The sequence below is a fragment of the Microcebus murinus genome, chromosome 17, assembly GCF_040939455.1.
Source record: "Microcebus murinus isolate Inina chromosome 17, M.murinus_Inina_mat1.0, whole genome shotgun sequence".
NCBI lineage: Eukaryota > Metazoa > Chordata > Mammalia > Primates > Cheirogaleidae > Microcebus > Microcebus murinus.
In genome coordinates, this window is record NC_134120.1 from 18,371,313 (window position 1) to 18,399,264 (window position 27,952).

Below are 27,952 nucleotides of genomic sequence, written 5' to 3' on the forward strand. Positions count from 1 at the left end.
TGAAGCCTTTCTAGATTGTCATTTGGTGCCATTTTTAATAATCCAATTGAAATGTAAGTTTTAGCAGTGGACGGGTTCAGTGTGGACAGAACACATGTTGACTTTGTGGATTGTTTGTTCACTGTAGTTGCCGACTTGTTCTAGAGACGGGGCTGCGTGTTCATCTCCTTTGTCTCCAGAAGGATTGATTGACGGATGTTGTGTCTGCTCCCTTACAGCGTTTCTCTTGGTTAATTTAAAAAAATTGTGACATAGTATTACATGTTCCTTGTATACATCATTTTTGCAAGAGAAAGTTGTTTAGCCAATATGTCGACTTAGTTTATGAAATCCTCTGCATAGCTTTCATTCAGCCTTCAGTGTACTCCATTAGGTCATACCATTCGTTCTGTGCACGGCAAATCGTCACCAGCAGCAAAATTTAACATTTGGTCCTCTTAGGTATAAAAATGAATCAAATGCCTGACAAGATTTGTTTCTGGTATATATTTCAGAATCTCCCCCCACGCCCACCTCCCCCACCTCCTACTCCCCACCCCCCACCCCCCAGTCTTTATGGGCATACGACAAATGTTACTAATGGGTACTTTTAGTTTTTAAAATATGGACAACAGTACTCCATGCAGTAAAAGACTTGAGCGATTAATGCTACCCTCATGCCTCTTTTGAGTAGTTTTAGCCATGAGGCTTGGCACTGCCACCATTGTCTTTGTGCCAAAAAGTATCTGCAGCGGCTGTCGCATTCTAGTACCGGAGGGTTGTCTCGAAAATTCCGCAGTGAACGCGCGCCGGGTTTGTTCATCACTGCTATCTCTTTCAAATATTGGAGACATAGGATCTTTAGCTCTTTCAAAGCTCCGTTGTGGCTGTGGGGGCTCTTGGGGGAGGTGGGTGTTGAAGGATGGAGAGAGGATCCGCGCCAGCCAGTTGGTAGAAGTGACAAAGATCCACCCCTGACATAGAGTACACGCAGATATTTAGGAGCTTTTGTGTTCGTGAGCACAGATAGTTACTTAAGGATCCTCCTCAAACATGTTATCAGCACTCTTGAAATTTTTATTATCTGAAACACATGTTCCAGTGAATTTTAAGCAGAAAATCAACCTCAAGCCCATAGCTAATTTTTTAATGGACAGTTTACACAAAAGATTTTTTCCCCCTAGAAACCGAGGTGTTATTATTATAAAATGGCTGCTTTTGAGCATTAAAAAGTGATAGGAAGCTGTAGCTCAGGTTTGAGAAAGGTACTTGGGCTTTATCCACATCCCCTGATTATTGTGCTCCCAAACAGGGGGTTTGGGCTCTCTGAGGGCAGATTTATAGTTGAATTTGGGAACAAAAAGATGTAATAAAGTTAAAGGCTTACACTATCAGAATGAAATGTGTTCGCTCATGATCTCTGGAGCGATCTATATGATGGTAAAAGTGGATGCTACAGATGAAATCTTTACAAGGAGCATAATCCTAAAAAAAAAAAAAAAAAGTCCACCTCCCAGCCTCCTGCTGGCTGCACTGCCTCTTTGGTACCTCGCAGACTTCGACAGAGTCCTGGACGGGTGCCCATTGATGTCATGGAAACACTCAAATTACTGAGAATGATTCATGTCTATGCTGGTCTCTTATCCTCCCCCACACAAACAGGAGTAGGTTTTTAACCCTGACAACTTGTAATTTGCAGTGGGTTTATTTTTGTATCTGGATAAATATTTTTTAACAAGCAAAATTAAGATTAAGCAGTCTGTATCTGATATGATAGTAAAGAATGCTGGGTCCATGTAGCCAAGAGCACTTTAGGGACTGCGCAGCGTGAATTCATATTCTTCTCATCTCTCCCTCCTCCCTCTCTCTCCCCCTTGCTCTTTCCATTCCGTTCTTTTTTCTCTTTCTCTCCCATTTTCCCTCTCTCTCTCTCTCTCTCTCTCTCTCTGTCTGTCGCTCTCTCTTTTTAAATCCTTATGATTTGCACTGCCCTTGTAGCTTTAAAATAAGGGAAGGAATAGCCCCAACTTATGTATATGAAGTGGGGCAAATCCTGGTAGGAAAATTCCTCCCTCCAGTTCTGTGTGCTGGAGACGAGTTGGGAAATAAAGCTGGTGGTGAATTTCTACAGGGGACAGCTTCAGGAACTCCTAGAGAAAAAAAATAAGTGCCCTTTCTTCCTCAAACTGTATTTTACAATTCCATTCTTAGAAATTACCAAAACAGGACACTAGATGCTCAATTTCCTATGAAGTCAGAGAAAATTCTGATTTATCTCTCTCTCTGTCTGCCTGCCTACCTACCTGCCTACCTACCTACCTGCCTGCCTGCTATCACCCTGTTAAACAAGTGAATATCATATCAAACTAAATTATGTAGGGCTTGTGCTGAAGCTTTTTTGGATGCAAGAGCTTAAGGAAAATGCCCGCGTCCTTTGATAGCTCATAAAGGTCGAGCTTTTTCTGTTAATAATATTTATAGAGAGAAGTGAAAGGGTATAAGTAGCTTAAATTTGACTTACACAGAAGAGTAAATATGGCTGTATGACCATTCACGCTGCTGATACAGGTAAATGTGTCTTTTCTTCAATGTAAAATCCTCATACAATGAAAGTTGTTCTCTTAGATCTCCCAAGACTGACGGTCTGTGCGATGTGATTGTTTCACTGAAATTGAAACTGATATGGGCATTGATTTTATACTTTGTACCGAACACTACACCAGAGATGGAGATTGAGGGTGTTTTACCAAGTTTGAGATTCATCGAAGGCAGTAGCAAAGTTCATACTGGGAGACAGAGGGTTAACTTTAAGACTGAGACTTGGCTTTCTTCAAAAATCACCATCTATTTTATTATATAGTGACTTAGAAACAGGGTCCCCCTCTGGCCAGACATAAAATTCATCTGAGATACTTTCTTTGTATTGGTGTCAGGAAGGCATCCTCTAATAACATTGCCATTGACCTAAATGATAAAAACACTACTGTTACTTTTAGCGTTTGTGTTAACTTGGGTTGAGATGGGGAATTCGGGGGTTGTAAACCTTAGAAGGATATCTAGCCTCTCAAAGTACAAGTTTTGAGTTTTCCCATTGGAAAAAAAGAACAGTATAGTCCTACGTAGAAAATATAATGTGCTGTAAAGCTCTAGTTTTGAAGAAAGAAGTATCCTCCAGTCTTGGGTGTGGCGAGGTCCTGGGCACTGGGCTGCCTTGCTTTCCCCTTGTAATGTCCTGCTATGGGCAGTTCCTGGTATGGACGGTTTTCTGTGACGATCTTTCATATGTCACTATCTGGACTCCCCTGCTTTAGATCTCTTGTTGTATGATTTCATTGTCTTTCTTGCTGAAAACTAAGGCTAAACCATGCTTTAAAAAGAAACAAATGAGCAGCCTTGATTTTATGCTTAGATGTGACCAAGTCACACTGAAGCCTGTCTGTATCTCTGTAGAGCAGTCTACAGATGAAATTTGGGTTGTTAGAATTAGAACATGACATTCACATTCTGTGATCCCTTGTCCTGCTGGGTCTACTGGTAGAATCTGAACCTGGGTTCAGAGTGGGCAATTTTTCAAAAGCCCTCTTTCCCAAATGTAAATTCCATCATCATCTTGATCATGATGGGATTTACTCCTGGGAAAGGGAGTTTAAAAAGAGAGAGAGAGAGAGACTCAGAATTTTGAATAGTTTCTTTGCTGAATTCACCATCTGGAGAGCCTGTGATTGATTAGCTTTGGCCTCACCATTAAGTGTCAATATAATCAATGGGAATTACTAGGCTAGGGTCATTACATAGATAATTTGCCTGCTGTGTAAATAAAAATGAAATTGTTTGAATTTTGGGTGAGAAAGAAAGTGAAAATCAGGAATGACAATTTGTTTGTTAGAGAAAGTGGAGGCCATTGGAATGACAGTTTTTGGAAGTGTGGAGCAGTTTGGCTAAGAATAGGAATGAAGGATATTTTTTTCCAGTTTATCATAGCCAGAGTGAGGAAGTGTTATTCCCTCTCTTGCTTGCATACATTGCCAGTAGTGCCTACTTACGTATGTAAACATCGGGGAAGAGAAGTAGATGTCTGTTACCTGGAGGAGATTTTTTTTAAAGGAAAGAGACAATTTACACTTTTCTGTTGTTTCTCTTGGCAGGTAAAACAGAAAGGGGCTCATACTCATCTTATGGGAGAGAATCAAACTTACAGGGTTGCCACCAGGTAAGTGAGAATCTGCGGTGCGGAAGGGTTGAGAGGATTAACTTGGTGTATGTTTGTTTTCTAAATTCGATTATGCATTTTAAACGGTGACACTAAGATGCACAGGAAAGTCTGCTGATGACTCCTCTTTAAGTAATGAAATAACACAGAGCTTGGAACTAATAGGCACCTCATCTTTAGATCTCTGCCGTTATCAGAACTACACTGACTGGCTTGTTTTTATTTTTTAAGCCATCAGCCGGTACCAGTGGCACTGTTTGCAAACCAGCAATGTCGGTTAAAGTGGTTCTATCAAAAGAGTTTATTTGCAATTAAGAACTTAGGAATTTCTTACACAGGAAATACTTCGTGGAGCCATGTGTCAGACCCTGGGTTCGGGTGGCTATTGCCCTAAATTATAGTTTTCATAGGGACTGTATGATGTTGTGTGAAAACAGGGTTGTATTGAGGGATAAAAATGTCTGTGAAAATATGATTTGTTGTCCCTTTTTGTTTCTGAATTGTTTTTGGCTGGAAGTCAAGGCCAGCAGGCTAACAGCAAAGCCGTCTCGAGGGAAGCATGCGTGAGCTAGAAAAATAAGAGTACTTTAATTAAATAATAAAATGCCAGTGTAATACAAAGGTATAGCATGTGTGTGTTTGTGTCTCTGTGCACTCTGCATTTGTATACTTTTAACTCTCCAGAGAGAGCCCATTTCTAAAAATACTATCAATAGCTAAAAGCCTAAGCTTTGTTTTAAGACAATTGAGTTTTTATAGATGCTTTCTTTTTAATTTCAGCGTCAGTATTAATCACAATATTTTAAATCTTTTAAAAAAAATTTGTACTTCCTTTTTATAAGTGCATTGCTTTCTTTGAAAAAGTCTTGATAGAATTTAATAATCCCCTTTAATATTCAGAGCTCTCTACTGCTTTATTATTCACCCAAACAGAATGTACTCTTTCTTTTTTATGCTGGAAAGGGGATGCTCTCTTGAACTCTCTTGCCCTCCCATTTTCTTTAATGGTATGGGGGGGGATTCTATTTTTTTTTTTTAAACAATCTTTTCACTATATCTCTGAAAAAATGTAAGCAAACGTTCGTTTTTCCTAATTAAACAGCCCTATGAGGAAAGTTTCCTTTAGGTATCAGGCATAGAAAGGTGGAATTCTAAGTGGGTTGGTTTGTTTATTTTTTCCCCTGTATATATTTGCATTTTTAAAGTTCACTCCTTTGGCCCAGACACCAATTCAGTCATATTCAGCATCTAAAAGATTTGTTGCAATGAGGTGAACAGTGCTTGGTTAAGAACGCCTGCCGGAGTGCAGTTCATGGCAGTTTGTTTGGAAAGAATTCTGCAGGAAAGAAATTTACAGCCATTCCAGCGCAACGGAAACATCTTTGGAATGTGAGTGCAAATGTTCGGGCTAGATAGCCTGGCCCACAAGCCTCTGAGTGCCGCGTCTCTGGTGTAAAGCTCTCAATTCCTGCGGGAGAGCTGTTCCTGTGGATCTGGTTTCGGAGGGTCAAGGCGGAGGTCATTAGAGTTTTGGGGAGAAGAAAGTTGACAACATCCTTCCTTTTTGCAGATGGTCATGGCAGAGGTCTCTGTTTTCGCTGGGCCCCTTTTTCTGGTCATTGAGAGAATAGGCTTCCTCGCCCCTGTATCCTTTCTTACTAATAGGAATTGGCGTGATTCCTCACAGACACAAAGATTTCCTCTGCTGAGTAAGCGTGAGGCCCCTTAACTTGTGAAAGCATCATCCAGACTGTGTGAGTCTGTCTGTGTGTGTGCAGAACAGAGACCCTCCTCCCTCCGTTTGTGGGGAATACTTCCCTCGGGTGACACTGAAGTTAATTTTTTTTTTTTTTTGCAAACACAAGGTGAGAAGTGGAAGGGGCAGAGGGTGGGGTAGAGGTGGACGGATTGGCATAGGATGGCTGAATTTCTGGGCCTTGGGAGGTTCATTTTGAGACATTCATGTCCAGGAAAATTCTTCTGTATATAGGAATATGACTGCATATGCTTTTCTTAAAAAGCCTTCGTTAATATCGCTGTGGAGTGTGGAGATTCCTTCCTTCTTATTTCTGCTTCGTGGTTGTGAGTCTTGCAAGATTCGGCTATCTCTATGCTTTAGCGTGGGCTCAGCAGTCTCCATAAACAGTGTGATTACTTAAGGATAAATAAAAGCGAAATTTTGGAAATTCCCTGATAGAGGAAATAGGGGCTGAAGATGAGGAGGGTACATAGTGTGAATGTGTGCTTTCTGTGAAATTTGAGAATAGAACAGACCATAGTGTGTCTTCCAGGGAATCAGTTTCTCTCGTGCCGTATTGTTCTTTGAATCCCTGTCTACAACACCAGCTATGCAAACCAAAAAGAAAGGCAAAAATCTCGGTATCTTGGGCTTCAAGTCTAAATAGCAGATCACAGCTGAAATGACTCCCCACTGTGTGACAAGGTGAGTGACTCTCAGGGAGGGGAGGCTTTTGTTTTCTTCTGCTAGCTATAGGCTGGAGATGCTGGATAGAAAACCTTTAGATGATGTCTCCTAAGGTGCTCTAAAAGCTGCTTTATCATATTATAACAGTGTATCCTGTGGACTTAAAGGGATGAGCAGTGTTAATATGGGAACATGCTTATTCCAGTCCCAATAGCCTTTTGTTTGGGGTAGAGAAATAGTGGTGGTAAGCAACAGGTGGTAAAATGCTGTCCTGGAGGAATAAATTATTATTGTGAGATGTATATTGTTTCACAAATACATCAAGTTAAAAATAAAATAGACACATATCCATTATGTCTCTCTTAAGGATTTAACACTAATAGTGATAGACATGTGGCTTTTTAAAAAATGGATATTTTAGCAGAAAAAAAAAAGCCGGCAGGTTCTTTATTATCAATTAAGTTGTTTTCATTAAAAACAGTTATGGGATAATATGAATTCATTAATACATTTCCCTGTGAAATTATCAGAAAATAAACAAGGTGACTTTTTGGAGACTTTTTGAATTTTATAGAAAATGAACCAATAGACAAACAAAAGCGGCCAAATGAACTTTTTTTTTAGTTCTCACTAAATATGGCAAAACTAATTTAAATCAAATTGGGGTACGGAAATCACACCCAGGCTTAAAATGTTCTTGCCAAATTGCAACCTCATACTACTTTTACTGGCAGAGAAAATAAAATTTATAATGGAAAGTCTGACAGAAACAAAAACGAGTGGGAATAAAGTTTTTTCCCAAGATAGTCCAACCTTAATACTGTGGTAGCCAATAGCTAATACCTAACGAGCATCATTGCAAATGACAGAAGGGAAAAAATGTCCTTTGCTTTTGGCTTCTTTTGCTGCTTTGAGTAGGATGTTTAGCGATTTGCAAACTTTTTTTTTTTATTTTGCCAAAATCTACTGTTTTTGAATGCTATGATGATATTAACACAAATGCTTGTTATTCGGGGGGCAGAAGTTTTCTCCTTAAATGGAAAGATAGAATTAATTGTTAGGAATTGTTTTTGTTTTTTTTTCTGGGATACAGTCTGAGTCTAAAGCTATAGTTTCATTATTAGTATCTCCTGGGCAAGATGGGTGAGTGGGTAGTGTGTGTGTGTGTGTGTGTGTGTGTGTGTGTGTGTGTGTGTGTGTGTGTGTGTGTCATACAGAAAGCTCAGTCTTATCTGAAACCAATCAAATTAGAATCTTATGAGTTGGGCCTGTGCTTTTCTGACAACTCCCCAGGTGATTCTAAGGTTTGATCATTTCCTAGAATGTTCTATAGAAATATACTCTATTTTAATGACTTGTATTCCAAATCTGGCCTTACTCCTGACCTTGAAAAAGCTTTTAGACTGCTTGCATGAATTCAGTTATTTAAGGCACGGAAATATATTACATATGAACTTTATTTAAAAGGCAGTGAAAATTAGCAATATGCTGAAAATCCGTAAGGTGCCTTGAAATCTTTATACAGAATTCCACAACTGAATGTCCCAGGCCATATCTTGTTTTCTCTGGTGAAGTCCAAGGCTTTAACCTCATTCGACTTCTTTTTTTTTTTTTTTTCCCTTAGTAAGTGATCAAAGAGAGCTATGCTGATAAAGGTATTTGATGTTTAGATCTTAAAACCGACCGATGAGATTTAAGAATTAGACCTAATCTAGAAAGACTGTTCTTAAATTCCAGAAACTTTGAAGCTATAGAGGAAACGGGTCTTCTGTATATATGTATAACTTAGTCTGCCCGTAAGCCTGTTCGTTTTTGATTCATTGGATTTAAACATGTATTTGATTCTGAAATGAATTACACATTTAAGAACTGATTTTTTTTCTCTTATTTTTGATCCAAAAGGTATTGTAAGTAACTTAATTCTAAAACTTTTGGTCTCCTTAAGTTTTTCTTATCTAAAGTCAAAACAGAAAGGATATAAGCAGCGAAGGCACAGCATTCTTTTGTCTATTATGACAATGGCAATTTAGGGCTTTTGTAAGCAAAAATACACATTGTTTTTTAATTTGATATGATGCTTAAATGTTTGTTCTTAGTGTTCAGTAAATCAGTCCAGGGGTCCTGTGCGTTCTTCCCAGGAACCTCTCTCTTGCAGGCGCCCTGTCACATATATACTGCTTTAGCACTCTGCGTTCCCTTCACAATGCTTTTTCAAATTTGCCTTTATTGGTGTGTTTGCTAAATGCTGGTTTCCGCAGGATTCTGTAAACTCCTGGAGGGCAGGAGCCGTGTCTGCTTTATCTCGTGCTGAGTACCCTGTGCCTAGCAGGGCAAAAATTGTGATGACCTAATGTTTATTTCCTCAGCATCACTTTTGGAAAATTTTTTTTTTTTTTGTGAGAGCTTTAATGGCACAAATGTTTATAGCTACAAGTTATACATGTATTGTAAACTGTATATGATGATACAAACTGCTAACTAAATAGATGGAGTGGAAATCATTTTGAGGGAGTAAAGTCTGAATAGTAATGTATTTGAACCATATCACGAGCATCTTTTTTTATGCCTACGAAAACCAGGAAAACCTTACTCTCAAAAAAAGTCCTCTGGAAGCCCTTTCTTCTAACATGCTGTGGCAGGCGCTGGAAGGACACCGAGGTTACGCCATAGAGAGACACTCGCTGTGACTTTTGAGGGGCTGAATGTTCACTTGGTGGCTTCGTCGTCTTAGGCCTGTGCATCCAGACAGGCACGAATGAGGGAATTATAGATGTTCTGTGTGCCTGGTGGATGTGTTAATGGAAGCAAAGGTCAGAATCCTGGTCTGAACATTTGCATGGACCAGTGTAAACTGTGGGACAGGATATTTAAAATTGTGACAGTTTTAGATATCACAGGGCCTGGGTTTGCAGTGTGTATGCCATCGCGACTCTATCCCTGAGCACCGTTTTCCAGGCATCAGCTCATTCATGTGGGGACATTGCTATGGGTATGCTCTTCTTGCAAAATCCACCCAGCACTCACCAAAGTGGAGAATGGACGCATTCTTTAATTGCATTGGTTAACAAATACTTATTGACCCTCTAGTGATGTTAGATACTAAGAAAAAAAAAAGAAAGAAAGAAACAAAGAGAAGCTCTTGCATACCTACCCTTCCATTCCCACCAGCAGCTTCCTGGATATTAAGGGGAGGAAATCAAGCTCCATTCATTTATGTTTATTTTTATTTTTAATCATACAAAGTGAAAAAATTTAAACACCCAGAAAAGTTGGAAAAAATAGGAAAATGAAATGCCATGTAACTACTGTTTAGGTTAAACAGTTGTTAATATTTGTTACATAGTATTTGCTTGTGTGTATATATTATATATAAGTATATGTATTTTTCAGCAAACCATTCTTAAGTGGCAGATCTAATAACATTGCACCCCGAGTTTTTTTAGTATGCATCTCTTAAAAATAAAATACTTGCCTAATTAAAATATTACCATCCCTAAAGAAATTAACAATAGTTTCTTAATCCCAATTCATGCTCACATTTCTTCATTTGTCCCCATGAAAATGCATTCAATGGATTTTTTTAAAAGAGGCATTACATTTATGCATACTATTTGATTTCTATCTCTTTATAATTTGTTTTCAACTAGCAGTTCCTCCACTTATTTTCTTTCTCTCTCTCTTTCTTTCTTTCTCTCTCTCTTTCTTTCTTTCTTTCTTTCTTTCTTTCTTTCTTTCTTTCTTTCTTTCTTTCTTTCTTTCTTTCTTTCTTTCTTTCTCTCTCTCTCTCTCTCTCTCTCTCTCTCTCTCTCTCTCTCTCTCTCTCTCTCTCTCTCTCTCCCTTTCTTCTTCTTCATCGTCTTCTGTTTGTTTGTTTGTTTTTTGAATGATAGTAACTTTAAAGAAACCAGGGTAGATGTCTTATAAAATATTTCTATTCTAGAAAGAATTGTTGGATTATTTCCTTGTGGTGCTTTTTAATTTGTTTATCACTTGTTTTGCTTGCAGATTGAAAATTAGGTCTAGCGGCTCACACAGATTCAGGTTAAAAATATTTTTCTGGAGTACTTTATTGCTAAGTGCTTCATATTGCATCCCATCATGATGTTAAGTTATGCTGCTATTGGTGATGCTAACTTTAATCACTTGGTAAAAGTGGCGACACCCAGATCAATCCTCTGTAAAGAAACCTTTCCTCTTTTGCAATTAGCAAATAATCTTGATGTTGATACTTTGGCACAGGGCGGATAACCCTTTTCCCCAGCGCCTTTGGACCCAATAGTTTTAGCACGCATCGATAATCCTTGCCTGAAATCAGTTATTTTAAATGAGGATTTTAAACTGCTGATTTTTTTTAAACTTCAGTCATTCCTTCTACATTTATAGCTGATAATTCTTCTGTAAAGAAGAGGTTTCATTCACCATTGATTTTAGCACTGTCAATTTTAGTGTTCCATACATATACAAGTGTGATGTCACTAATTTTTGTTGTTAATATGTTCCCTTACCTGGAAGATGCTGGAAGTATTAAAACAAATCTCTTAAAGTATAATGATAAGAAAAATACTGATGGCTCAGGCTGATGGTCAGAGAAGCTTCGATTACAGGATGAAGGAGGTAATTTTAGGTACGTTTCCTTGCAAACTAAACTCTAGTATTCCTTTGCTGAAATTTAGAGCTTTGTGACAATCTTTGTGTCCCTAGCTGTTAGATTAATCTTGCAATAAGCCCCGAAGTTTCTCTAGATTCTCACATTGCCGCTGTATGTTCTAGTAATTGCTATTAAACAACTCACAAGGTTGAACATCAGTGGCCGACTGACTGCCTCCAGGGGATTGCTGTGATGCTCTATGAAGCTGCTCTATCAAGGATCAGCTAGATACCGAAAATAATTCCAGTCCTTTCACAACTCAGACATGGCTGATGAGTGAATGTCAAAAACAGTCAATTTCTAAAAGGTAGTTTGGGCTCAATCTGAAGGAAGCCTGGGGAACTAATATTAGGTGCCAATGTTGTAAATCTCTGAGGTTGTTCTTATTGTCCTCAGTTAATAATTAAGAGACTGATGCTCAAGGGAAGTAAAGCAAGCAGATCCAAAGCAAACTCCAAGTAAGTTTCTGAGCCAGGCATTGAACTCTTAAGACGTCTGTTTCAAAGACAGCTTTTCCAAGTTGGGCTCCCTGCTGCCTAAGTCCGTAATGGAGTTTCTAGACTCAGAAGTTCATATTAGGTCTCATCTAGAAAACCACTTCCAATAGGTTCCAGCCCATGGGAAAATCCTGTCCTCACACAGTCTATTCAGGGTTGGCTTAAACTCTGAACACAGTTGCTGAAGGCAGACATAGAGAAGGGCAGGTCACACTGCTCATGACTGCCCAGCCTTAAAAAAAAAGAAAAGAAAAGAAAAAAAAGTTTATATGGATAATCTATTCAGTAACATCCTCAGAATTAGCATGTGCAATTTCCTTAAAACCAATGAGGATTTCCTGTGAAAAGGCTGGGGTGGAATATGCCAATTCACATTTTAGCAACAGCATGAACACTTTCTTAAAAATGTATAGATTATATTTTGGCCTTGCTTTTTGTGCAATGTAGGCAGAATATGGTTTGCTATTACACAAATTTGGATTCATCATAGATCAAAGGATTGTTCCAAAAACACAAGAGCTACATACACCAAGATTCTGAAACAATACGTTTAGCAGGCTCTTAAATGTGACCCAATAACTTTTCAATTTTGGCATTTAGCCCACGTGTGAAATATATGAAATGACAGAATATGTGTTAGAAGCATAGGCAAGTCTTATACAACAGTTCAGGCAGCTAGTGCATAAAAAGCCATGGAAATTGCTTCGAGATGATTTATAAGACACCAAAGAAATGGACTTCTAGTATCCAAATCGAAATTTCACCAGGATCTTGGGATTAACTTTTCTTTTCTTATGAAAAGCATTAAGAGGTTTTTAATAGCCTCTAGCCAATTAGGACTACAGTTGTTCATGTTTATATTTCTGATAGGTAAAGACAAAAGGGAAAATCAATTAATGGCCAAACAAATAATTGGTACAACACTGGGGTGTACCTGATATAATATAATGTTGAAATATACCTACATACCATGTAGAAATCAGTATAATCCTGTATTTTCTTCCTACAAGAAAGGCAGTATACTCACAATTCAGCATTGGGACAATGCTTCAATCTGACAAAACAGAAATATTCACTTCTTTATGTAAGGTCATGTTTGATATTATTCCATCATTGAGGGTAGTTTTCTGAAGCTCTTAAAACTGAAACCCCAAATTAAAATGTTGGCAACATTGGAAGATAACCAACAAAACCCCATAATCTGAAGTAAAAGGATTTATTAAGGACTTTTTAGAAAGAAATACTTAAGAAAAGAGCAGATATTATTGAGTCTGCTGCTGTGCCTGATAGTGATAACGTGCTTAGAATTGAAGCACGCCATTCTTGGAAAAATCGTGTGCACGCCTTGGATATTTATGTAGGTTTGTTTACCCATGCTTTCACTCACAGATTAACTGAGCTTCCCAAAGCATGAACCTTTAATGTTCAGTGTGTTATTTTTTATCTCATAGAAATAGTTTCACGGGAGGAGAAAACTGAAACCTGCGAGAATACTTACTTGTATTTGCTTTAGCATTTTTAACACACGAATGTTGCTTTTTTTCATAGTATGGCCTTACTTTCGTCAGACGTTTCTTGTGCTTCATAGAGGGCAAAGTCACATTTTGGCGGGATAGCGACTTTAGCCTGGCACTTTACCAGGTTCCGTTGAATAGAATATATTATCCTTGTTACATTATTGGGGTACTTAATGAAACCTACATATTCCTCATTTCCATTTGCCTCTCCTTTCAAAAGACATCTTTCAGTGAAGGATTTCTATGACTTATAAAAAAAAAATACCAGATATATCTTATTGTGAACCTACCTCAAAGCCATGTTTATGTGCATTTGGGACAGCAAAGATTCAGTGATATGAAATAATGAAGGAGGAACATCCTTGAGGTTTTGAAGCAGTGCCCATCCTCTAAAGCTCTGTATGTGGGGATCTCTGCGTGTTGGGGTTTGACCGTGCATGCACACAGAATAATCTGAGCTCATTTATACCACGATAATGAACAGCAGGGCACTGAATCTTTTCTGTTTTATTGGTATTGTATACAGTAAGTTATTAAATTTCATCTCTGTAATACACCTGCAGTAAAATAACAAAACATTGCTGCACTTAAAGAACATGTGTGTGTGGTACAATGCCCTCCCCCATCATTTCCAGCCCCCTGCAAACAGCTGCTTACAGATTTCAAGATCCATTGTATATATTCCCTCGAGCCCATCTCTAATAATCGAGACACATCTGCCATTGCAGTATTATAGGCATATGTAGTTTTATTGAAAACTATACCTGTAAAAAAATTAAATAACTCCTACCTCAATTAAATTGGCAAGCTACCTTTTGCAAAGATCCTATTGCAGACCTCTTGAGACCCTATGAGTTCATTTTATTCTTATATTACAAATTACTAAATATGTTATTTTTATTTAGCCGAGTAGCTAGCTTTTCTCATACTTTGATGATAAGTTACTTTTCATCTAGTCTCACTTTTGTTTTTCTTCTCCCCTCATCTTTACATATTAAAAAAATACTATGCAAGCTATATTAAGCAAACATTTTGAGAATCTGGCCACAGTAAACACAGGATAAAAAGAAAGGACCCCTAACATGCGGCTTTAACTCTTAAGTGACTATTAAGTAAATGTAAAGGTTCCAAAAGCAGGATCAAAATCTTAACTTATCTTGTACTTTGAGATTTTTATAAGCTTCCTTGAGATCTGTGTGATCATCATAATGGCAGAAAGAGAAAATCATACAAAGAGTTAGTAGGTTGGTTAGTTAGAGTGTGTGAAGAGGGGTTCCTATTTGATTAAATACCTTATCTGAACACTCTTTGTTGAAGATTGGGTCAATAGTGGATGCCTATAAAATAGTTTCATATCCACAGAAGAAATAATAGTAAAATATTTAGTGACATAAAAGTATTTCTGAGCATAAACTTATTTTTACTTATCCGCCACTTAAAGTATATAGTGCATCTATATAGGTCTTCATGTAAATGAATCATGCCAATATTACAGTGATTTAAATAAGAAGAAAAACTTATAAATTTGCTTTATATTTTCAATGAAAAAATCCAAAGACAAGATTCCCATTATATGGGAATATATATATATATATATATATATCTTTATATATATGGGACTATATATAAAATATATAAGGTAGTATATATAATATATATAAGGTTTGATATATAATTTATATGTATATGTATGTGTGTGTTTAACCTTATGGGACAATAAGAAGTTTCCTCATTGCATAGTTTCTTGGAAAGAAAGAACATGTTGTGCTATTCAAAAGGACTATGTCTAACTGGACTGAGGGCGTCATGAGAGGTCGACACTGTCCCCAAGGTGAGCATAGACTCAGAAAGTAGGTCTTCTGATGAAAGTTAGAAGTAGATGATTTCACAGGATGAAGTCACAGGTGAATACGAGGTGATGACTGCTGTAGAGAGGGTATTAATAGAAAATATCAGATAGTGCCATCTATAACTGGTCAGGATTAAAAACACTTGCATGTTTAAATAATGAATTTTCTTTCTTGATACGAATAGTGATTAAAGCCAGTGATCATTCATTCACTTGCGGTTGCCTGAGCCCAGGAGATACTGCTCGGTCTGTGTTCTCCTGGGGTGTCTTGTGCTCCATTCAGGATTCGGAGAGATTCTAGGTTTCATGAGGATAAAGGGCTGGATTCTGGAGAGGGTCACTGCTTACCACTAGGATCCAATACCCCAACGGTAATCAGAATTTAAGGTCTTAGAAGGGTTTTAACATTTTCCTATAGAATATTTTTTCTCAGTATAAAAATGCATTTTGAATTCAAAACAAACTTTTGGACCAAAACTCATGCGAAAGTTGAGAAGTACACCTTAGCTCAGTCTGCACCACTGCTTTGAAGTCCCATGCCCTGAACTTTCTTCCCTTGGATGTGATTCACCCCTGTAGAAATATCTGTTACTAGTACTTTTGAACTATGATGTCTGTGTGTCACACTGAGCTCAGCAACTCAGAACTGTCATGTGTAGAGTGACTGGTACAACACAACATCAGTGGTGGTAAAAGATTTGCTATGGACAATGACATGTGGCAAAGAAGAATGTCAACACCTGCCACTTCTATGACATCGTCCCTCAAGGAGTCTTTCTGCGTCGTTGCCACTTCAGTGCCTCAGCCAAAGAGAAGTCACTAATAAGAACCTGTTCCTGGCAGTTCTACCCCTAATTAGCTATCAAGTAAGACTTGTTTCAATTTGTTTTGAGGATGTAAGTCTTGGGTGCCCTTTTGTCAATGGAAAGAACATTTTAATAAAGTTTAGGGTTTCTTGTGTCAAGGGAACGTTTATTAGATTTATTTCTAGAGACCTTGTTCCTGTCCTTTTTGCAGATAATACATACGCCCTATTAGTTCTTGGACTCCAGGCTGTCTCCATTCATACGTCATTACAAAGCAGATTTTCATCTCATTACGTCCTAGGTAATTGTGCTCTCATCTAAAATTTTACAGTGTGCCTTTTGGAAGCTCATAGATGCCAAGATCAGAGACTCCTATGAAGTTTCATCCAATATGTGTTCCTTAGTTATCTGGTGCAAATAATTTTATCTTTTCTCTAGATATAGGTAATGCTCTAGAAATAAGATGCAGACATACTAAATTGGCTCTCTGTAGAGCCTTTTAGCTAGCAGTCAGAACCTTCTACAACATCCAACAATAATATATTCCACTTAACCTTCGTTGTGAGTGTTCAATAGATATTGACAATGAAATGCACCCTCTGACCCACTGAGGATCCTGCTGTTGCTTTCTAGGTAGAGGGCTTGAGATAATAGTATTGTCACCTAATTTGAGGTTGTAATATTTTAAGTTTTCAAATTCATATTCGTGTATCCATTCGGATCAGTTTTCAAGAAGCTAGAGTAAAATTACCAGGCACGTGGGAGTGGAAAAATAGCTAATTCACCTAGGGTATTGTGCTGTTGAATTTGAATTCTGTTGATTGAATATCCCATCAGGGTTGGTCCTTCCATCTGTGTGCCTTGGCTTGGTGACTGACCCCCTGCCACCACCTGAGTGAGACTACTCGGTCTCCCTCACCTCCATAAGCCCCTAGTTTCCAGATGTCATCAGTTCTGCTCTCCACTCACATCTCCTGCTCCAGCCACACTGAGCTGCTTGCAGTTCCCTTACGAGTTTCTTTCATGGTTCTCTCTATCCTTGCAAGGGTCCTTCCATTGGTCTAGAATATTCTGCCTCCCCTTCTCCTCACCTTACATCTTCTTTACCACATACCTCACCCATTTTGTTCAAGATTCAGCTCATACATTGTTTCTTTCAGGGACCCTCCATGTTATAACCAGACCAGAATGCGATGCCCTTCTTCTGTGTTCAGGTGGTCCCTGGTGTGCGTCTCTTTCCTGACCCTTGTCCACACTCTCTACAGCCAGAGGAGGGCAGAGCTTAGGCCTGTCAACCCTGGACACTTGAGAAGTATTTGCTAAAGAGTCAGAAGATAGATGAGTGAGTGAATAAATGAACCAACCGCAGTAACAAATTGTATGTGAGCACTTTACTTATTTTATTTATATTTAAACACTCCCATGGAGATTTCTTGACTTAATCGTGCCAATGATGCTTTGAGGCAGGAGCTATTTTTAATTCCGTTTTATTGGTGAAGAAACTGAAAATCAGATTTTTGTTTTTCTCCATTAATAATAAGTGGCAGAGATGGGACAAGGGAACAAAGTCCTTTGGCTCCAGATTTGCCATGTTCTCTTTCATTCTTTATCACTGGATAAAGTTGGTGTTGCTTTTTGTCGTAGCAAGTAGCCCACGGTCTTACATAGGTGGTTCCAGCTCTCTACTGTCAACTTGGGTGTCATTCACGGAAGCACTTTCTGTCTGTAGGAATGTGCATTTCTAAAGAGGTTAGGAAGACCCCAGCAATCTGTGTATCAAGAGCATTGTCTTCACAGAATCAAAAAAGAATATTTTGAATGATTCCTATACCTAAGTACAAATTGCAGTTGCATGGTACATATTTCCCAGGTTGTGTGTTGCCCGTCAGTGGGAGTAACTCTCTGCTGCCTGGTGGTGGTGGATGGGACCACAGTCCTCCTGAAGGTGGAAATGGCCTTGGAGCTTAGGGGGGAAGGGCAGCACCAACTGTGTCTCACCCTCCAGGTTTCGTGCTCCGTCACTCTCCCTGATGCATCTTGCTTGGCAGAGGATGTGTGGGAACAGGGAATAAGTGGATGAGCTGGGTAGGTCATGATTTTCTTCTTCCTGTTTCCTCCATGTGACTCTTCTACTACTACCACTACTACTAGGACTACTACTACTTCTTTTTCTTCTTCTTCTTTTTTGTAACCTTGAGGTAGGGCATGACAAAAATGAACGATGATAATGAGTTTAGCTTTTGTTTATAATGTTGAAATCCTTAAAGATAGACCGTTAGAGTCAGACAGACCTCAGGGTCATGCGGCAGTCGGTACCACTTTGTAGCAAACGGGAAATAATGCTCAGAGATGTTGAGATTTGTTCAGCATCACACAGCAGACCTTGCTCAGATAGAGCCACACAACACAACTAAAATTCCAATAGCATGTAACACTGACGTCTTTGTTTGATGTCTTTGTGTCCTCTTCCTGTCAAAGAGCAAAAGGCCACCTAGACCATGAAGTCATAGCTAGTAGCAGCTGGAAATGCATCCTGAAGAAATTTCTAGACGATTGTCCCTTTGTTCAGCTACCATTGAATCACACTGTCACAGAGCCAGAGGGTGTCGTTTGCTTGTAAATACTGAGTTTTTGAAATGTCACTGTAACACTGGAAAAATGTTGTCTCAGAAGGTTGCCAGAGTGACAGAATCCCGACATTGTAAATACCAGCCAACACAAGTGCTCATAAATGACAGGAATAAAATATACTTGACTAAATCCATAATAATCACTGATAACACTGTTTACCCTCAGTGACCAGGAGCTGTGAACTTGGATAAAAAGCGCATGTGTGCAGATATCATTAATATGTCTGAGCCTCTAGCCATTCCAGAATATTTTGATGGAAAAGCTCCCTAAATATGTAAAAGCTTTACAATAACTAAGAAACGAGTGTGCAAGATAGGATGTCCGTCGGCCCTAATGGAACTGGAGAGAGCCTTGACTATCTTCAGCCCCCAGAGGACTGATAAGGCCACCCTTGTTCTGGTTAGAACCAAACTGTGAGCCAGGCTGAGCAGGGCACTCAATACTCTGTTTTTAATAGATGTGATTCCCATAAGGGCCATTTGCCATAGGCAAGAGCCCACACATAAACCGTGTCCCCCAGAGCAAACGGGGAGTGAACCTCCCTTCAGAGCCATGACCAGTAGGGTCCAATGTGAACCTGAACTAGACTCTGACCTTCCAGGGACAAATAGGTGGTCAGACCACCCTCCAGTCCTAATGCTCTGCAGCCCAGGCTTTTTCTTAATAACGGCTTTTCCTCCTCCCCTGTGGAAATGGCCTCCTCCCTCACTAGCATAGACACGGTGCCTGCGTATCAGAGACACTAAGAGGAAACGGGCGAGTCAGCAAGCCAGTGCTGCCTTAGCCTCTATGATGTGGCGACTCTTGCTGCTCGAGTGCAGGACCCCTCAGATCCCCGTCTCCCCAGAAACGCTCAGGAACAGTGGAGCCTGCATGACACAGGGTTGGACCCTCTTAAGTTTTTCAACAGGTGAAAGGGAGGTCCAAGTAGAGTGAGAGATGGCACAGTGTCCTGGCACTCCTAGTAACTGCTCCGGTCTCTGCTCTGAAGCTGTGCCTGGGGGAAGCCGGGACTGCTGGGATGACCTTGACTTTCATATGTGTGCAGCATACTTTTCTTTTTCCTTGACATGCTCCTCCTGCATTGTTTGAATTTTTATTTATTTTACACAGTAAGCATTGCTTGCTTACCTCAAAATAAAAGGCTGTGTTCAATATTAGAAATAGTCCTCGTGAGATTTAGGGGAAATGCAATTGCACATTGACATATGACCAAGCAATGACGGTGATTGTGCTTCTTGGATTTTCATGCTTAGGAAAGAGTCCACGAGAGGGAAAAAGTGTTCAGCTGGAAGATGCCCATTTTAGTATTAGCTGGAACAGTGGTGAAGAGTTTGAAATGGTCTGAATGTCCAAGGCTGTGTAATGTTGATGCATTTTGGTGTCCATGAGAGGGTCTAAGTGGATGACATCACAGCTTTAAAGAGTCAAGGCAGAGAGAACAGGAGTGTCCCAAACACTTGGCAGTGCAGTGGACTGGCCTGGCATGCTGGTGACATGGTCACTCAGCCCTGCCACGGGGATTCCCTGGATGGGGACCCAGCCCGCTTCTGGAGGTGCCTGGCAGCCAATAGGAGGCAGGCAGGGCCTGCTATACCAACTTGACTCGCAGTTGTAGGTGTTGGTGTTGGAGAGAGACGGTGGCCAGTCTCAGGCTGTGTCCTGGCACTGCTCCTGCTTGTTGGTCGTAAATGCAGATAGAGATTGAATGGCTTCTTAGATTTCCCTGGAAGACAGGCAGCTTTGTCCTCCAGGGATGAGCTGATGGCAGGGGCCATGTGGACATTGTGCAACTTTGGCACCCAGCAGTGATGGTCTGATTTCCTTGAGACTGGAGCAGCCTCTGGGGCCATGAGAGCCGGGGCAGAGCTCGACAAGCCTTGGGGCAGAGCTTTGCCGTCAATTCTGACTTTTTCTTTGACTCCCAAAAGATGAAGGGCACTCATCCCCCAAATCAGCTTTTCCTACTTGTCCTTGTTAGTCTTCAATGGTCTTTTAAAAGTTATTTTAGGAAAACCTTTGGGAGTTTTGTCGTGGGCATGGCAGGCAGGGTGGACTCCTGTCTGGGATAGCAGCGGCCGCAGAAGAGTTGAATAAAAGTGGTCAGGACGTAGGGTGGCTGTGAAAGACCCTGGGTAGATCAGGGTTGAACTTAAACGGGCTGTATTTTGTTTGGATTTATCTTTATCTAGAACAGGGCAATGCTGTTCCCACTTACGCACTGCAGGGGGACAGCCACAGATTTGAAATTTGACTCTGTATCTGCTGGTTCTCCCACCTCCTTGTTTTTCTTCCTGATTCCTCTGCTTCCAATCAGCTGTTCTTTTAGAAGCCAATAGAGAAGTGAGATTGGGGGGGGGTGTTTTTGTCATCAATGAGTTAAAATATCTGTCACGCGCAGATAGCATTTAATGAAGAGTTTAGAGAAAGTATTTTTGAGCTGAAGGGTTAGCTAATTGAGAAAATAAGTGTAAGATTTTGAGAGCTTGGTTTTCTGCTCTACAGACCCCTGGGTTTCTCCCTTCAGCTCTACTTTCAGATTCACTCCATCCCCACCCACCCACCCCCACTGCCAATATTTGAGCTCTTGGAAAAGCTCAGAATCTTTAGTTTCCTCAACAAGGATCTAGCCCCCAAGTGCCGCCTGGTGGCTAGAGGGGGAAAAACAAGATGGAGGATGGGGAAAAGGTCAGGTGACAGATAGCTTTACCTCTTATCTTTAGTTATCAGTGTCTACTGGGTTTTCTTCTTCTGGTATCAACGTGAGCCAGCTCTGAATAGGTTACTGTATCACTGTATTCCCATTTGGGGTCATTTTGCTGAAGGTGTTTTTTTTTCCCCTGTTCCTGCTCTTTAATTTTCATAGGTGTGATTTTTGTTTCTAGGCGCATTGCGTTGACCTGAGCCTCTCTAACAGTACTAATAACACTGGGGGTGGGGGGACAGGCATGGTTGAAGACTGCACATGCTGTCACCTCCTGTGCTGGTGTGAGTGGCGCTGGGAAGGGCTGTGATTTTATAGGCATGCTGATTAGCCAAGCACTTGTCACCTCCACTGCCACTCGTTGGCCTACCGAGTGTGAGCGTGCCATCTAATTGACAGCTGTCTGTTGTCAGAGGGCCATCTTTTCTCCTTTTCAGTTTGACTGAACACAACAGAGACATCTGCAGAGCTCTCTGCAGCTCTGACAGGGTTGCCCTGCCTGCCAGCCCTCAGACTCAGAAGGCAGCATAATTGAAAAGCTCAGAAAAGAATATTAATCCATTGACCATCTTGAGCTGGGGTATATTGGCAAAAAAAATAATAATAATAATAAATGGCACTTTTTAAGGTGACCATAGTCTGTCTTGGTAGAGGAAGATATGAGATCCTGTTTCAGGCTGACCCAGGCCGAATCAGGCCAGTAGGATGCAAAATCTGCTTAGTGGTAGTTGGTCATGGGGTCTCAGTGGATCGACATGTGTGGGATGGGATGAGAAGTTGCTTTTTCATATAGACTTAGTATTTCATGGTAGAGTTAGACAGAAGCAGGGAAGTATGCGTGCCGAATCCTGGGATCACATCATTAATGTCTTCTTTGAAGGTCATGACAACAGATTTCACTCATGTGACAACATAGTGCTTGGGATGTGTGTGTTTTGGATGAGGGTTGATTTTTTTTTCCTTTCCAGCCAGGCCTGACACTGCCTTTTTGGGGGAAGATTCCAGAATCTCCCTGAGTTCACAGCTTCTGTACTTCGTGGAATGTATGGCCAACCCAGTAACATGAGCTGTCTTGTTAGGATATTTCCTATACACCAGAGGTATCAGGCTGGACTTTGGGGATGGGGAAATATTTTAAATTATTATACAAATATAAGCTTGGGACTTCAAGCGTTTAATTCTTTGCCTTGTCGTAGTGTCTTCAAATGCAGCTCTATTTATTTGGGCATGTACTGGAGTCGGGTACAGCTTGTAGACAAGCTGGCTTGGTTTGGATTGAGTCACCTGTGCTTATAGGTTGGGGTGTGTCTCACATTAGGAAATGACTTTAGTGGTATCTTAAATGTATCAGGTGGAAAGTATTTCATTGCATTCATTTAAGAATTTGATTTAGAAAGGAACAATATGTGTGAATATTGGACCAATTAGTTTTACTCTCTGCTTTACATAGTTTTGAAAAGGCTTTTGTTATTGAACCTGGGTGAGAAAAGAAGATCTGAGAAACCTTGAGTAATTTGTTCCAGACTCCTTGTACTCTAGTGTTCCACAGTTGTGGGGCTCATTTTAGATGTAGTAGTGGAGAAAGGGGGCAGCATCATTAAACTAGCTGGAGAAATTTCAGGCAAGTAGACAGGAAAGACACCTTTTCTGAGTTGTTGCTTACGGACTAAAATAGACTAATTGAGCAGAATGTTCTGAATCAAGCAGATTCTAGACTGGGGATCAGATAACTTAGTTCTTTTCCTGACTCCTGCCCCAAGTAGCATGTTTTAAAATCTCCATTTTTATCCTGGCAAAATGAAAGCTTGGCCTATATGATTAATGAGATGCTTTCTGGCTCCAAGTATTTGTAACTGTCAGAAAAGGTGGTTAGAAAGGAAAATATACATTGGTGGCCTTTAGTCATTTCACAAAATAGCACATTGAAGGCAGAAACTCTTTGCCGTTGAAGGAAATAATAAATACAGAAAGTAGTGAGAAATATACAGTTAATCTCTGTTAAGTATTTTTTTTTCCTTTCTGTCTAGTGTAAGTGAAAAATACTTTTTTTTTAAGGATTAAATGAAGGTGATCAAGGTAGAGAGAGAGGGTTGAGTCAAGTGAAACATATGGCTCACCTGTGTAGTTAAGATTCCTCTTAGAAGATGGTTTCCTCGAACATGTGAAAGCCGTATCAGTCCTTATGCTACCATATTCAATTGATTGTACGACCCTTTCTTCCACATTTTAACAGATCTCGGAAATTTAAGGTATGCCCATAATTGGCAACTTTATTTTCTTTTGACACTAAATAGATAATGATGTTCTTACGTTTAATGGCATCTTATATGTGATGACGTACAATTCTGAGGGAAAGAAGTTTTGTTTTGTTTTGTTTTTAAACTGAGAAAGGCTAAGTAACTTCTTTACTTCAATGCTGACTAAAGCTGTGAATGTCCTTTTCAATCATTTTGAAAGATTCGAATTGCCATAGGAGACAATTCATGCACAGAACTCACCTTCCCAGAATTCACTTGAGGAAGGAAGAAAATATGTGTTAATATATCCAAATGTGGAAGGAATATTCTAATTTAGCAACTTCCACTTCTGGGCTTTTATCACACTTTTCTTTATAGAATTATCTGTTTTATTGAGTCAGAAATGACAGGTATCTTTTTCAAAGGAAAGTCAGGGTTCTTTGCCATTTTCTAAGCCTGCACTGTTCTCACCTACTCCAATATTAACTTAGACTTTACATTTATTTCATACTTTGTTGATGTCTTAGAGATCGTCTAATCCAACTTCTCATTTCACAAGTGAGTAAATGGAGCTACATTAACCTTAACCTTGTTGAAGGTTTCATTTGTAACTGAATAGAACCTGGATCACCTCATGCTTATTTTTGGCATTCTTGCCACTAAACTCCATACAATGTAATGAAAATGGGATTGAGTATAAAATAGATATTCCACAATAATATTCTGTACATCTTTTGTTTATATGTCTGAGTGTTGCACTTTGGTTTATGTAAGTGCATGCAGTTGATTTCCCTTTGCTTTCTATTTCTGAATGAGACACTTGTTTTCTGCCAACTATACTTTTAAATCCATTGGTGATTTAACAAGGCACAGAAGCCAAACTTGTCACATACGCTTTAATATATACCACACTTGATGCTACAGTAACACCATTGGATCATTTTTAGTGAAACCTGGGGTTGTTGGGAAGGCAAAGCAAAGCAGCAGGCTCAGAGATTGCAGTGGAGGCCTGTAGGGCCTCGCAGGGTCAGCATTAAAAACTGTCAGTGCAACTAATGTCACAGTGGCTCACTGAGACCAGGGCCTGGTTGTATTATTTCTTCCAGCTTCGCTATTTTCACCTTTGAAGTGTGAATCTGGATTTAGCTTTTTCTAAACAAACAAACAATGGAAAACTTTAAGCTCTATAATGTGGACACAATGGGGGCACATTACATGTTAATATCACACATATTCATTTATTACTAAATACTGTCATAAATAACATTTGTAGAATTAATAATGATTTCCCAAGACATTCCACCCTATTCTTTGCTTTAAAACTGAGGGGGTGAGAAAAGAGTTGAATCTTAATTATTATTTTTTTAGTTAATTAACATGCGAATGTTTTTTTTTTAAAAAAGAGAGAGATACATTTTGTTTTAGGACCCTAATTAGAAAAGATGTCAAGAGTAACATAATGCTAACTTAATTTTAAAATTGATAAATGAGGGCAAGATGTTTGGAAAATATCCTAGAAATCACACAGGAAACTGGGATTAATACTCAAATGAATAGCTCTATAATATGAATTTCCCTACCCAGCTTCTTTAGCAATTTAAATTTGAAGACCTAAAACTTGACTCACAAGCTGTGGTGTGAAGGATGCAAGCTAGTAGTGTAAATATTCAGGGATGTTGCATCTGGCTGTTAAACTGTTGGTAGCTTGAGACTGGCCACAGTGGAGGCATTTACACCACAGGAATGAGACATTTCACTTACAGTGGGCTGTCAGCACAGCACTGCAAGGATAAAGAGCTGATGTCTCTCATATATGTGACCTATTTCTATTACTGTTAATCATTAGTTGTTCTGGACTACTTGTTTGTGTCTCCCCCTCCCCACTTATCCCTATGTTGAGACTCTGACCCCTAGTGGTTTAGGGTTAGGAGGTGAGGCCTTTGGGAGGTAATGAGGTCATAAGAGTGGACCTCCTTGATGGATTTACTGTCCTTATAAGAAAAGGAAGGGAGCCTTCTCTGTCCTCGGGCCATGTGAGGATACAGCCAGAAGACGGCCGTGTGTAAGTCAGGAAGAGAGCCCTCACCAGAACCTGACAATGCCAGTACCCCGATCTTGGCCTTCCATCCAGCCTCCAGAACTGTGAGAAATACATGTTTGTTGCTTAGGCCACACCTGGTCTTTAGAATTTTGTTATAGCAACTGAACTAAGACATTGTTAGTCACATATTTTTTAAGTGCTATGTTTTAGCCTTCTGGACTTACAGTATTGAAAAATGATCATAAAGCTGAGTAAAGTAACAAAACACACACAAACTACAATGGTCCATGCTCTTGGGGGATGGCTGTACACTTGAGGGCTGGTCACCATCCCTGCTTCCCTTCTTCCTGGTGAATTCCCTGCCTTTTCTCAAGTGGGATTTCAGGTGTGGTGGCCTCCTATGCTTCCCAGGGACACACTCACTCCTCACTGCTCCTGGAGCTCCTTCATATCTCTGCTGCTCCCTGAGTGTTATGGTTCTTGAGCTTGACTCCTTCCCCACATTTTCAGAGGCCCCAGTGGACTGTTTCTCACTCCTTTGTACAGACACATTGTCTAGTGTACAGTATTCTATGTTCTGTACTATGTAGACTTAGATGTTTTGCCTCCTTTCCTGCCTTCCTCTCTTACCCTCCACCCCCCTTGTCAAGATGCTACCTCTGAAAGAAAAGAAAGAAGTTCCCCACACTTCTCTACATTTGTGTTTTGATATAAATGACGGTGTTACTTGCAAAAGGGAAGGTCAGCTAATGACTAGAAATGAACTTTATTAGAAAATGTTACACAACTGAGAGTGTGACATCTTTTTTGAATAGAATGTTGAGATAATTTGAGTGTTAGGCTAGCTTTGTAAGAGACATCTTATTTTACACCTTTGTTCAGGCAACCATTGTGGTTCTCAAACTAGCCTCTCTTCAAAAGACCAGTTTCTTTGTGTCTTTTTGGAGCATTCCTTCTTTGTGTTCTTGCTTATGCACACTAGTTGGATAACAAAGATTTGTTTTAAATCTTCTTCCCAGCCAAAAAGACTGGGTTTAGTAGAGCTGATAATACTGTAGTTTTCTGTGTATCATTAGGGGAAGAAGGAGTATGACGTATGTTAGATAATCCAACGTTTGATTACTCAATCCTGCTACATGGAGTGCAAAGTCACACTAAAAAGATGCATTGAGTAGTGGAGGAAGAAAGATGTGGCCATACAACCGGACTTCTTAGCTTTCCTAGTCAAATGTCTGGCCTGGGACAAGTTATTTAAATTTGCTATACCTCAGCCTCCTTATCTGTGTAATAGTGTTAATATTACCACCACCTTCATAGGATTTTTGTGAGGATTGAATAATTTAATGTATGTAAGACACTTAAAAGAGTATATTATAGACTCTGCACAATAAATGTTGGCTATTATTATTTTAAAACTGACAGTTATTAGCCAAGCTATAACATATCTTCAATTTTAGGTAGACAAGAATGGACAGTATCTTTGAATATTTCATTGTTTCTAAATCTATGTGTCAAGTACTCCTAGTGAAACTTTTCATCTTGGTCCAACTCATAACTTTTGTGACAGTAGTTATTCTTTGCAATTTCCTTCTCAGAAGGTAGCCTTTTTTAAATTTAAGTTTCCAAAGCCTAATTTTATATTAAAAGAAAATAACATATTAAATGAAAACATATTAAAAGCACATATGTCTTTTAACTTATTAGAAGAATAATAGTAACATTTATAAAAAGTTATATTGTCCTCTTTTCATTCTATAGAGTAAAAGGGAAAAAATAAAGTAACTTTTTTAGAGCTACAAAGTGGCTAATGGTGGCCTCGGCTTGGGCTGTCTGTCACCCAGTCACCAGGTGTCTTGTTCCACAAAAATAATACAAGTTCAGCACAGTATGGAATTAACCTTGACTTCAAATAATAGCAACATGTACTGAATTATTTTTATAGATGTTCAGTGCCACAGGTAAAATGGAGCTTTCTTTTAGCAAGGATGATAGATGTGGAAGACCCTCCATTGGTTTCCACTCCCATGACAGTGACAACATGATGGGATTTAAAGTCCTTTTGCAGTAGCCAGGTTGGCCTGAACAAAAACTATGGGGTGCTTCACTAGCCTCTTTGAAAACTTTATGTGATATGCCAAGTGGCTATTTGCATCAGTTAAATTTAAGCACAACTACTTAAAATATCATTTGTTCCCACTTGTGCTTGAGTCTGGTTCATATTTTTCCTGATAATAATAGAATAAAGCAATCATTTCATTTCACATTCAAAGAAAAATGTGCCCAGCAGGGGCCCCAAAAGTGACTTGTTTTATAGCTGCCATATTGTAAGGTAAAGGGAGGCTTGGGTGGGCAGGGGTGATAGTAGTGTGCTCTTAAATTGAAACAAGCGTTGCCATCTCAACAGTTTT

General features: G+C 39.5%; 1 protein-coding gene across 10 annotated transcripts in view; it reads left to right on the plus strand.

Annotated features, from left to right (window-relative positions):
- TCF4 (transcription factor 4) overlaps window positions 1-27,952 on the plus strand; it is a 348,000-nt gene that overhangs the window by 172,186 nt on the left and 147,862 nt on the right. For all 10 annotated transcript variants that reach the window (XM_012745438.3, XM_012745444.3, XM_012745439.3 and 7 more), the window contains one exon: window positions 4,125-4,189. In XM_012745438.3, coding sequence (XP_012600892.1) covers window positions 4,125-4,189 — 65 coding nt within the window. The remainder of the gene's footprint in view (window positions 1-4,124; window positions 4,190-27,952) is intronic.